At 40.1% G+C, this 13,167-nt stretch overlaps 1 protein-coding gene across 1 annotated transcript in view; it reads left to right on the top strand.

Moving 5' to 3' along the window:
- Nucleotides 1–1,692: 1,692 nt before the first annotated feature.
- SMURF2 (SMAD specific E3 ubiquitin protein ligase 2) overlaps nucleotides 1,693–13,167 on the top strand; it is a 121,384-nt gene continuing 109,909 nt past the window's right edge. Inside the window, exon 1 of the mRNA XM_037127988.2 lies at nucleotides 1,693–1,778. Coding sequence (XP_036983883.2) covers nucleotides 1,727–1,778 — 52 coding nt within the window. The 5' untranslated portion in view covers nucleotides 1,693–1,726. The remainder of the gene's footprint in view (nucleotides 1,779–13,167) is intronic.

Genomic DNA, 13,167 nt, shown 5'->3' with positions numbered 1-13,167 from the left:
TCTGTAGTAAAAGAAGCATTTTAAAAGGATCTTGTTCACTCTTTGGCACATTGTAGTCAGTATTTATTGAACAAACTTCTAGTCTGACTTCTAGAACTTTATATAATTTTGGGATCACTTTAATTGCAGAGTTGTACTCAGACTGATGAGATGCTCTTGAAGTAAATTCATCTGGAGAATGAAATGACATCACTGATGAATTTGAAATAATGACTGACTGATTTAGGAGTAAAATCTATTAGACTTTATCAAACATTTAAAATGGCATTAATGTCATGACAGCCTTAGACAAAACACACAGAATCCCACATGCTGTTATCCTTAGTTTTCACTGTGCCGGTTACTTTGAATGCATACATACAACTTTTTATTGTCTTTTAAAACTTTGACTTGTAAACTTCCATCCATATTATATGATCTTCACAATTGCCATATTAATGGCTGCACAAAACCCCATGCGGTTGATGTAATATAATTCACCGAACGGTTTGCTCAATCTCCCTTTTCTTATTAACCAAACTTTGCAAAGAACGTGTTCTGTATCATTATATGTCAAGGATAAATTTCTAAGAGTGCAATTACAGAGTCAAAGGGTAAGGTACATTTATTTTTATTTTATTTTTTATTTTGTCCTCTCGTATGAAAAGCTTTTCACACATTTGTCTCCAAGGTTTATCTTGTTAATAATCCTTTAAGGCAATGTTATTATCCTCCTGTCCTAGCGCTACAGCTGGAAAAAGAGCCGGAGCAGGAAGGTAACCTGATCTCGTTTACCTGGTGAGTCGTGGATGGAGGTGGCAGCTACTATAGCAGGAGCAAAGTACCCCTGGGGATTTGCTGGAATCCTTGGTATGGAAACAGCGTCTCTACCCTCAGCGACGCGACGCTACATTCCCAGAGGGCAGCGTTTCAAACTTTGTTCGCCCCACCTCTCAGAGAGCCCTGTACGTAGTGGGCGATTAATAAATACAGTCTGCGTTACAAAGACAAAAGCTCTAAGGAGGGACACTAAACCCCTTCCGGTTCCAGAGAGCTCCGCACCGCCACTCTTGGTCCTTGGGTCTCTCTCCTTATGCTCAGCGTGGGACCCTCTGCGGACCGCGGGCGCCCAGGCAGAACCGGACCTCCTGCCCCGGTGCCCTCAGCACCCAGCGCGCGCCCGCCCAGGCCCCGCCCCGGCCCCGCCCATGCCCCGCCCCGCCCCGCCGAGCAGCTCCACCTCCGTCTCCTCCCCGCCCCCCGCAGCCGACGAGTGGCCGCGGCGGCCGCCGGACCGGGTTTGCTCAGACAAGAGGGCGGGTGGAGGAGGAAGCGGCCGATCCTTGAGTCTGCTCCGGCGCAGCCGAGCACCGCCCGCCTCAGCCGACCAGCCCCGTCGGCTCCCGGGCCTAGCCACGCTGAGAGGAGGGAAAGGCGGAGGTGGTTGCGTGGAGGCGGCGGGAGCGCGGGCGGAGGCGGCGCGGCCGGCCGCGGCTGCCGCTTTGTTGTGCGGCCCGGGCCGAGGAAGAAGTGGGAGGAGGGGGGAGATCGGCGTCCCGCTCCCTCCGCGGCTCATGGCGACGACGCTCGGCACATCCGGGACCCTCCGGCCGTGGCGGCCGCGGCGCCGGCTGCTCGGGCCGCATCCCCGGCCGCTGTGGTGACTCCGCCGCGCCTCACCGTCGCCCCCGCCCCGGTCGCCGCCTGCCGGCCCCCGCGCCGCGGCCGCAGCCCCGCCGCCGGGGACATGTCTAACCCCGGGGGCCGGAGGAACGGGCCCGTCAAGCTGCGCCTGACAGGTGAGAAGGTAGGGGGGCGGGCGGGCGGCGGGACTTGGCTGGGGCAGCCGCGGGTGGGAGAGCCGGCGGGGGGTGCCTGTGGCCTTGGGAAGGGCCAGGGTCGTGATCAATGGTGAGTCGGGGTCGGGGGACGTGGGAAGGCCTAGTTCAGGGAGAGTCATGGCACAACCATTCGCTGCTGTTTGGAAATTCTTGAAAAAGCTAGGGGTGACTCGGGGGTCTTTTGTTGAGGGGAGGGGGACCCCGGTTGGAATTCCAGGCGGATTTGAGGTCGCGAAGCCTTGGCCGAGGAGTAGGACTCTCTCCCGGGGCTTCGGGGAGCAGCCCCCGGCCGCTGCTCAGGTGGGGTCGTTGAGTGGATGAGCAGCTCCTGCGCCGGGATTATTGAACCCGGCGGCTGGCTGCGCGCCGTAAACACTCCTTAAAGATGGAGCGCTTAGCGGGAGGGCGTGTGTGTGTGTGCCTTGGTTGTGAACTTGTTCGCCCACTTGCGCCCGCGTGCAAAAACCTTCCCTCTCGGCTGCCAGCCACAGCAGCCGGTGCCACACACCTGAAACGCACGTCCTTGGGAGGGAAGGAGCCTGAGGTTGGCTTTTCCGGGGCGTCCGCAGGATCCGACGACTCCGGCTCGTTGTACACACTGTGTTTTGGGAGTGTTTGATTGCAGGGTAGCGTGTTTTGGGTTGTCCTTGTAGGCCGCAGAACTTGTGTCTCACTTCTAACTCTAGACCGGCTTTACACACACTTTTTTTTTTTTTTTTGGTGCATTTCTAAGTATGTGCTCATACAGACTTTCATGAGAAGTTTCTCTCTCTCCCTCAACCTCCTCCTCTTCCCTTTTCTAAATGGAAAAGAATGTCTGGAGGGGTTGCTAGATAGAAGGCTTCCCGTACAAAGTGTTTATGAATCTAAGTGCATTGAATCTTGAACATTACAGGTCCATTTTGCTTACAGTGCCGTCTTCCTACAGGGTTGCGTTACCCTATTTTAAGGAAAAAATATTTTTGCTTAGAAAAGTATGACTGAAATGAGCATAGTTACCCTCCTTTTACCATTTGCTGTTAATATATTACATTGATACTCGGATGTGTGGTGAGAAAGATCCTTTATCTATGTGTGTGGGTGCATGTGTAAGAATAAACTATAATTATGTTTGCCTACACTAGACTTTGAGATTTATGTGGGCTAATTTTTGTAATTGAATGCTTGTGTGTCACATCCTAGTCCACTGGCTGAACTTTTGAGATACAAACTTGCAGTGAATTTGGTATTTGAGAATTTAGACGATGTTGGCTGCAACTTAAGAAGTATGTTACTTTCGTGACAGTTTTACTTTCCCTAGGGAAAGTTGCAAAGAATCATTAACTGAGTGGTTCTTAATGGAAAACCTGGATTGGGGAATGCCTGTCTCCCCTGTTTCCCCTATTCAGTTTCTGTATTATGAATCAATGGAAACCTTTATAAGGGACCTTTGTTGCTGTAGTTTATCTACTGCTATTCCTCTCCTGAGTCAGTCCTGTGTCAGTGCTTATGAAAAGAACCTGTGATTCCAGGTGTGCAGAAAGCATCAGAATAGGTCACCTGTTTCCTTCTAGTCTATGTATTTATATTTGTGTGTATAAAAAATATAAATGAGGGAGAAAACAGGGATTTTGATTTTTCTGCAGATAAAATGAGTTTGAGGTTTTTGTGTGACTCAATAGCTCTTAAAGTGTTTGTGGTTTCCTGACTGCATATGATACATTATTAGAATTAATGAGTAAAGTTAGGAAAAAAGATTACTTTTTTTGGGGGGGAGGAGAGGAACAGTGGACTAAATTTATAGAGTGATTTTGTATTTTTAGATTTTTCTGAGGAATTTTAAATGTACTGGGTCCCCCTTAATTGTAAAAACAGTTGAGGTACTCTCAATTTCTTAAAACCATTGGGAATTTGTCTCTGTCATATTTTAAGAAAAAATACTCAAATATTAAAAACATTTCTCTTTCCCTTTTGGTTACATATGATGGATTTTCTTCTGTTTTGCCAGGAAAGTTAACATATTTTTTCTTTTTTGTTCATTTACAAATTAGATGGTATATATTTTAACAAATAGATCTCAAGAGCTGGATTCAATTAGCAGCTTTTTAGGACATAAACATTAAAGGGTTAGATGGAAAAGATTGTTTTGACTGACTGGATAAATGACAGGGCTGTGTTTGATGTGCGTCCAGGAATTGGTCTGGAGCTGGTGCCCAACTTTTCAGTCCATCTTGAGAAGCCAAATAAAATATTTAACCTAGGCCTCGTTTTGTTTTTCTGTTTTTTTTTTTAAGTTGATTCTTTGTTAAGACCTTAAGAAATGTTTGGCATACCTTTAGAATAAGTGTTTAACAGTTCATTTAGATCCGGATTCTATAATAGAAGAAAATCACTTAAAAAAAAAAAGATATATCCTACAGTGAGTTTTTATATGGTTTACAATACATTGTGTCTGTAATATGCCTTAAAATTAATTGTTCTTTGCTGTATGTTAATATAATACCAGTATTTTGAATTTATAGAGTGTTGTTGATTTCAAAGTGCTTAATGAGCTGTGGTTACTCAGTTACTCTATATTCTTAATGTAGAGGTGCCCCTTTACTGAAAGGTATAAACAATTCTCGTGCGGTCACACACACACACACACAGACACACACTTTCTCATACACAAAAACTGAAGGAGAACAAATATTCAAGCTGTGAGATCTTCACCCACAACAGATATTAGACTTTTCTACATATTCTTGTTTTTTAAATAAATACTTTATTTAATTACTTTTAGAGTGGAGAAGGGAGGGAGAAAGAGAGGGAGATAAACATCAGTGTGTGGTTAACATCAGTGTGTGGTTGTGGCTCTTTTGCCCCCAACAGGGGACCTGGCCTGCAACCCAGGCATGTATGTGCCTTGGTTGGGAATTGAACTGGGGACCTTTTGGTTCTCAGGCCCATGCTCAAATGACTGAGCCATACCAGCCAGGGTGGACTTTTCTACATGTTCTTAGGACCTCAGTTAACTAGTGAGCAGTTTGGTACTTGATGCTAAGAAGGTAGAGTTAATTTAATCCCAAATTTGAGATTCATTAGGCCGTTAGTGGGTAAAATCTGATTGAGTCCATCAAGCTACTTCTGTCGTCTTTATGACATATTAACGTGGGCTCTATGGTGAAGACACCAATGTCAACAAGTGCTTCTAGAGCAAACTGATTGTAAAATGTGAAGTTTGTATACATTACACTTAGGAATATCTGATACAGGCTTCTGTTACATATTCTTTGTATTTGGTTATAGTAAAATTATTGGGGTAATTAAAAATATTTTTAGACAGGAGAAAGGTAGGTGGTGGGGAGGAGAGAGAGAGACAGACAGACAGACATTATTTTGTTTTTCCACTTGTTCATGCATTTATTTGTTGCCTCTCCTATGTGCCCTGACCAGGTATTGAACCCACAACCCTGGTATATATCGTGAAGATGCTCTAACCAACAGTGCTATCTGGCCAGGGTAGGGGGTTATTTTTTGATATAATTGTTTTTGAGAACCAAAGACTGAAAAAAGCAGTTTAATACAATTTCTAATATTTAAAATTCTTAGATATGGAGAAGTAACAGATTACTTCTCCAGACCTTTTTGTAATTTAAATGTTTTTGTATGCTGCTCCTCATATAATTAATTTATAAAACCCTTGGCAGTAATGAGGTTAACCTTGTCTTGCTAATGGAAAATTAACTTTAAAAATCTCACTTTAGGTATGCTGTTGTCTTAGTATTATTTTCTTGATTCAAGGCTTTAAAAATTAGAGCTTGATTATGCTCTACAGGTTTCTAAGTAGGAATGTGCCTATGTACCATAATGACTTATTCCTTTTTCTAGGGGTATTAGTGGTTTGAATGTTTCCAATTCATTTTATTTTTTTGGTTTCTGAGGAGGAAGCTAATCTAGCTTAGCTTCTAACCTTTAAACAGGCAGTTGGACCTGCCTAGGTGCTTCATGTAGTTTGATTTTCATTGGCCAGTAAAGTGTGTGTGTGTGTGTGTGTGTGTGTGTGTGTGTGTGTGTGTGTTTAATCATAGATTCTACTTTTCTTGGTTGAATTGTAACTATCATAACATACTAATATGCCATTTAGTTAGTATATAGTTCAGCTGTTTTGTATATAACTAAATTTTCAAGGTAAATGGAGTATATATACAAAAGATTTTTATTTTAGCTATTTAAAAAAGATTTTGAAGCCTTTTAAAGGTGTAATATATCCTATTCCTTTCAAATAGACCATACTTAACAGAACTTAAGTTTTATTTGTGTTTCAGTATCATGAATGTAAATCGTTGTGCTCTTGTAATGTGTAGTGTGAAAATATCATCATGGTGTATAGAGAGAACTGTTTGACCCTAGCTATGTGATGATAGGTTGTTTAACCCTGTTCTTACTGCCTTTTCTCTCTTTGCCCTTGTTTTATTTACTGTTAATTTTGTTTGTTCTAAGAATGCTGGACCCTTGAAATACTCATATACTCCTGCAATCAACATTCTGTGTGTCCATGTGGCTGACATGTATCGAATGCTTATTAAGTGCCAGGTACTATGTTAAGTTTACATGTGTTATCAGCTGTGATTCTCACAATACCTCCCAAGAGATAGAAACTTGGAGAGATTAGTTAAGTACATGTCAGAACCTACGTTGTCCATATAGAAAGTCTGTTACAAACTTACAAGGTTTTGTGGGGAAACAAATTCTTTTCATTTATTTGAAATTACCCTTGTCACCCTTGCTCATCTTTTAAGGTTCAACTACAGATTACTTTTACCCCAGAACTATCTTTGACCTGAGTTGTCCTTTCCTCTGTAACTCACTGAAGGGCATTTGTTGTTTGTTTGTTTCTTTCTTTTAAAAAAAATTTTATTTATGTATCCTTAGAGGGGAAGGGAGGGAGAAAGAGAGGGAAACGTCAATGTGTGCACCCGATGCCTTCCCCCCCCCTTCCCCTCCAGGGACCCTACTGCAACCCAGGCATGTGCCCAAATTGGGAATCAAACCAGCAACCCTTTGGTTCACAGGCTGGTGCTCAATCCACTGAATCACACCAGCCAGGTTGTGCATTTGTTATTTCTATCTGTAAATTCCATGAAGGCAGAATCCTTGTTTAAGCATGGATTAAGAGCTTTTTGGCATTTTATTGTGCTGATGCTAGAGACACAGTAGTACCATATAATCCCATATGTGGTGTTTACTGCTAATGCATTGGGTGTGAGTTCAAGAGATGAAGCAATAGATAGGGACAGACCCATTTTGGGCCTTGTTATTTTATATATATATATATATATATATATATATATATATATATGACTTCATTTATTTATTTTTAGAGAGAGGGGTAAGGAGGAAGAAAGGGAGGGAAAGAAACATCTATGTGTGATTGGTTGCATCTTGCACACCCTACCCAGGGAGATCTGGCTGGCAACCCAGGCATGTGCCCTGACCTGAATCGAACCGGTGACCTCCTGGTTTGTGGGAGGACGCCCAACCCAACGAGCCACATCAGTCAGGGCAGGACCCTGTTATATTTTGCCAAGAAGTTTGATTTTTTTTTTTTTAAGGAGGTGGGAACCATTGAAGGATTTTTAGAGCTTTGATATGCTTGATGTTTAGAAGCATTAATCTTGGGGCACTAGGGAGGATGGACTGCAATGGAAACTGTGAAGATTGATATTTTAGGATAACCAGTTAAGAGGATTCTGTAGAAACCATTGTTCATGTGCCTGCCTTTCTATCTTCTTTCTCTTCCTTTCTTTCTCTCTCTCTTTCTTCCTTTCTCTCTCTCTTTCTTCCTTCCCCTCTCTCTTTCATTCAGATTTTATTTATTTACTTTTAGAGAAAGGGAAGGGGAGGGAGAAAAAGAGGGAGAAAAACATTAGTCATCGATGGGTTGTCTTTCACTTGTGCACCGCCCAGGGACCAAATTGCCACCCAGCCATGTGCCCTGACTGGGAATCCAACTGGAGACATTTTGCCCAACTGACTCACACAGGTTGGGGTGGTTTTGTTGTTTTAATTTTCATTTATTTCCAAATTCTGTTATTATAGATAATTGCTATAAATGTCTTGGTGTAGAAAACATTGACTTTTTAAAAATATTATTTTCTAAAGATATTATTTATTTTATTTTTAGAGAGAGGGGAAGAGAAAGAGAGAAACATCAATGTGTGGTTGCCTCTGGTGTGCCTGGTGCTGGGGACCTGGCCTGCAACCCAGGCATGTGCCCTGACTGGGAATTGAACCGTGATCCTTTTGTTCTCAGGCCCATGCTCAATCCACTGAGCTATACCAGCCAGGGCGCAGTTTGGTTTCTTACTAAAAAATTGACAGGAGACATAAAGTTGCAGTTTTAAAATAAATCTTAGTTCATTTTAGGTAGTAATTACTATAGATGATTGCATGAAGGACATTTTTTTTCCTCCCCAAAAGTTTTCTTGTGCCCCTTCACAGCCAGTCTCCTCCCATCCCCAATCCTTGGCAACCACTGTTTTACTTTCTGTCACTACAGTTGTGCCTTCTCCAGAATTTTATGTAAATGCGATGAGGCTTCTTACATTTAGCACAGTGCTTTTGAGATCCATTCATGTTGTGTATCAGTTGGTCCTATTTATTCCTGAGGAATATTACATTGTATACATATACCCCATTTTGTGTATCCACTTATACATATCCACAGACATTTGTTGTCTCTGGGTTTTGGTTATTATGAATAAAGTTGTTAAAAGAGTACACCTCTCTGTGGGAACATATTTTAATTTCTCACAATTAGGATTGTTGGGTCATATGGTAAATATGTATTTAACTTTAAAACAAATGACTAAGCCTGACTGGTGTGACTCAGTTGTTTGAGCTTCATTTGTCAGAGCTAAGGATCCAGTAGATTCCAGGTCAGGGGATGTGCCTGGGTTGTGGGTTCATCCCAGGACCGTGGAGAGCTGCGGTGGGAAAGGGTGCAAGGGTGGGGGGTAGGAAAGGCAACTGATTGATGTTGCTATCCCACATCTATGTTTCTCTCCCTTTCTTTTTCCCTTCCCCTCCTCTCTAAGTAAATACATATATACGTACACACATAAATAAATAAAATCTTTAAAAAATCGCTAAACTGATTCTCAAGATGGACCATTTTGTATTTTTACCAGCAGTGAATGAGAGTTCCAGTTGCTTCCAATCCTAGCCAACACTTGCTGTTGGCAGTCTTTGATTGTAATAATTTTAATTGGTGTATAGAGATATTTCAGTGTAGCTTTAATTCCCTTATTAACCTATAGTGTTAAGCATCTTTTCATGGATTTCTTATCCATGTATCTTTGGTTAATATCTGTTCAGATCTTTTGCTTGTAGTTTTAAAATTGTGTTTTGCAAGTATTTTCTCCTATATTGAGCCTTTCCCCCCTCTCACTAATATCTCAAAGAGCAGAAGTTTTGAATTTTGACTAAGCTCTTCATCAATTTTTTTATGGTTTATGCTTTTTATGTTCTAAGAATTTCTTTCCTAAATTTCAGTTCTAAAGATTTTCCCATATGTTTTCTTCTACATCATTTATAATAGTAGCTCTTACATTTATATTTGTGACCCTTCTAAAGTTAATTTTTTGTTATTTTATTTTTAGATTTTTATTTATTTTTAGAGAGAGGGGAAGGGAAGAAGAAAGAGAGGGAGAGAAACATCAATGTGTGGTTGTTTCCTGCACTTCCCCCGCTAGGGACCTGGCCTGCAACCCAGGCATATGCCCTGACTGCAAATTGAACTGGCAACCCTTTGGTTCACAGGCCAGCACTCAGTCCACTGAGCCACACCAGCCAGGGCTAACGTTAATTTAGCCCTGGCTAACTTAATTAATATGGTATGAGGGGTAAGTGTCAAGGTTGAAAAAAATTTTTTTCATATAATACCCGATTTTCCGAGCACTATTTGTTAAAATACTGAAAAGTGTATGTGTGTGTGTGTGTGTGTGTGTGTGTGTGTGTTAGAGAGAGGGGAAGGGATGGAGAGAGGGAGAGAAACATCATTGTGCAAGACAATGCATCAATTAGTTGCTTCTCACACACCCTCAGCCAGAGACCTGGTTCACAACCCAGGCATGTGTCCTGACCAGGGACTGAACCGGTGACCCCCCAGTTCGAAGGTCAGCACTCAATCCCCTGAGCCACTCCAACCAGGGCTGTTAAAATACTTTTGTTTCCTGCATTGAATTGTCTTGGCACCGTGGCTGAAAAATCAATTGACAATATGTATGCAGTTCTATTTCTGGACACTTTTGTTCCTTTTATCATAATTCTACCATTTATAAGTTTATCATTTATAATCTACCCTTTTTTGATTTCCGTAGCTTTCATGTAAGTCTCTTGATTTCAAACAATGGTAAAAAAGCTTTTGTGAACATCTCAATAATAGAGTAATAAGCATAATTGTAGCTTTTAAATTTAGGGTCCTGTAATTTAGTATCTTGTAATGCTTTAGAGCCTTTATTTTTATTTTTTAAAAGATTTTATTTATTTATCTTTAGAGAGGAAGGGAAGGAGAGAGGGAGAGAATATTAATGTATGGTTGACTCTCGTGAGTCCCCTGTTGGGAACTGGCCTGCAACCCAGGCATGTGCCCTGACTGGGAATCGAACCGCAATCCTTTGGTTTGTAAGCCTGCACTCAATCCACTGAGCTACACCAGCCAGGGCTAGAGCCTTTATTTTATTTTTTCAGCCAGCAAATATTCATCAGTTTTTTTTAAAGATTTTATTTATTTATTTTTAGAAAGAGAGGAAGAAAAGGAGAGAGGAAGAGAAACATCAGTGTGTGTTTGCCTCTAGTGTGCCCCCAACTGGGGACCTGGCCTGCAACCCAGGCATGTGCCCTGACTGGGAATCGAACTGGCGACCCTCTGGTTCACAGGCTGGTGCTCAGTCCACTGAGCCACACTAGTCAGGGCTATTTATCAATTTCTTGACATAATGTCAGACATTATTTTTATTATATATAGTATTATGAAGGTATTATATATAGTATTATGAAGGAAGATACAAAAAACCAGAATAAACTTAGATTGGACTCTCCTTTTCAGAATTGTTATTATAGACCTTTAAAATTTTTATTATTATTGTTTCTCTTGCTAGCTGAAAGTGATTTGCAACAGGCATGGCTTAAGATTTGCCTATTTATCTGGTATCAGTCCCCCTCAATTTATATTAGGAAAAGGTGGGATAAAAAAATAAACATGTCTAAAATGTGGCAATAGAAAATAATGGATACAATTGTTTCATTAAATGTGAGTTGGATTATGATTTAAAAATGTTTTTATTTTATATTATGATCATGTACATATTTTTCTATAAGGCAAAACAAAGAAAGAAAATTTCATTGAAGTCCAAGCAGACTTAAAAATTTGGCCACAGTGCATTCCTGGGAACTGTCACAAAGCAGACATCATAATGTAGACCTTACTTACTATGAAAGATATACATGGTAATTTTGTGGGAGGCATTGGGATATTATGGAAAGAATATAGAACTTGGCAGACAACTTGGGTTCAGGTACTAGTTATGCTACTGATGAGCTTTGTGCCATCAAGCAAATTACTTATTTTCTTAGTGCCTCTGCTTTTAGTTATAAATGCATTCGTAAAGTGAGAGTGTTATTTATTTTAAGATTTTGCTGGGCAGGATACAGCATTTATTAAGAATACTGTTTAGGCTATAACATATTAATGTATTTAGTCGTTTTTTAATCAAAGACTGAGCTTTACATAAGTCAGTGGAAAGAAGAGGAGGGGACTAGTCAAAGAATATGTATGAATGCTGACACATGGACATGGACAACAGTGTGGGAATTGACTGTGGGAGTGGGGGTTGGGCTGGTAAGTCAAGGGCAAAGGGGGAAAATTGGGACAACTATGATAGAGTAACGACAGATTTTTTAAAAAGGAAGTACAATTTGGTAAAATAGTCATGGGGATGTAAAGTGCAGCATAGGGAATATAGTCAATAATATTGCAATAATTGTATGGTGTGTATGGGGACTGGAAATATCAGGGGGAACACTTTGTAAAATGTATGCTTTTCTAACCATTATGCTGTACTCCTGAAATTAATACAGAATAATATTGAATGTAAACTGTAATTGAAAAAATAAATTTAAAACACTAAAATAAAGGATAAGGTAAAACAATAAGTCAAAACCAATTATATGCTGTATTTTTTTAGGAACAAGTACACAATTACCGTAGGTATTGATTTAAATGATACCATGTTTTATAAGATAGGCATAAGGGTCTTGTACACTTTGGGGTACTGGTGTATCAGAATTTATATAGTTAAATTAGCTGTGTTATAACTTTATCTTTAAATAATATAGAAAACATTTAGAAAATTAAATGTATTCTCCCATCCCACTTTATTTTTGGTAAGAAATAGAAGAGCTTTGGAGAACAATTTGAGTGGCTCAGGATTTTGGAGGTCTTGGTTTGGACCTAAGTCTTTTGATTTAATACATTTCTCTGTAGCTTGCTGGCACTTTCAAAAATAGCTTGTAGTTTCACCTCTTCCCAGTAGATGGGGTTATTTCTGCACAGGTAGATGTCAAAAGAGGGTGAAGACCTCTAAAACTGGAACTGTCTAAATGAGGGAGTGCACTTGAAATAATGGACTTGGAGAATCACAACGGTCAAAGGTGATGCTGGCTTCTAATGCAAATCCATACTTTAGGATAAACTTTCTTATATAAACTTTATGAAATATGTTACTTGTTATAAGAATTGCAAACATCGATGTTTAACTGGGTTTTATTTTTGTATGATCTTATGTCTTCAGGCTTTAACTATGACTTTTTCTACTGAAGAAGAGTTACTGTTTGGTCAGATTATTCAGAATCATATGAATCTAATACTATAAATAAAGTTGAAAGAGATTTTTTAAATTAAATTTTGGAATTTTTATAAAAGGAAGAATGATGGGAAAAATCTTTTTTAAATTTAAGAAAAATAAAATGGCATTTGATACAGTCAAAATACCATGTCTAACACAGTATTTAGTACATAGTACATCTTCAGTAAATATTTGTGAGTTAAGGAATGATTGACCAAATTGAAAAAAGCTTACATGATTGTAAGGACCTAACTTGAAACAAATAATAGGATCTCTCTTTCTGATGTCATTATCGAATTCACTGACAATTATACTTTAGTACTTTTGACAACGTTAAGGTATAAAGATGTAAGATTGAAGTATTTGTCTGTTAATACTTTGTAAAATTTACTTAATGAAGTGAAGATCAATCTGATTTTCACTGCCAAAAGATCTGTTTTTGCAGTGAAAAAAGCTGCAGTTTTTTTTGAGCTCTACAG

Source organism: Artibeus jamaicensis, unplaced genomic scaffold (genome assembly GCF_021234435.1).
Source record: "Artibeus jamaicensis isolate MK-2021 breed Jamaican fruit bat unplaced genomic scaffold, CSHL_Jam_final contig_1998, whole genome shotgun sequence".
NCBI lineage: Eukaryota > Metazoa > Chordata > Mammalia > Chiroptera > Phyllostomidae > Artibeus > Artibeus jamaicensis.
Note: the sequence above shows the minus strand (reverse complement) of the source record. Positions and strands in the feature narration are given on the sequence as shown.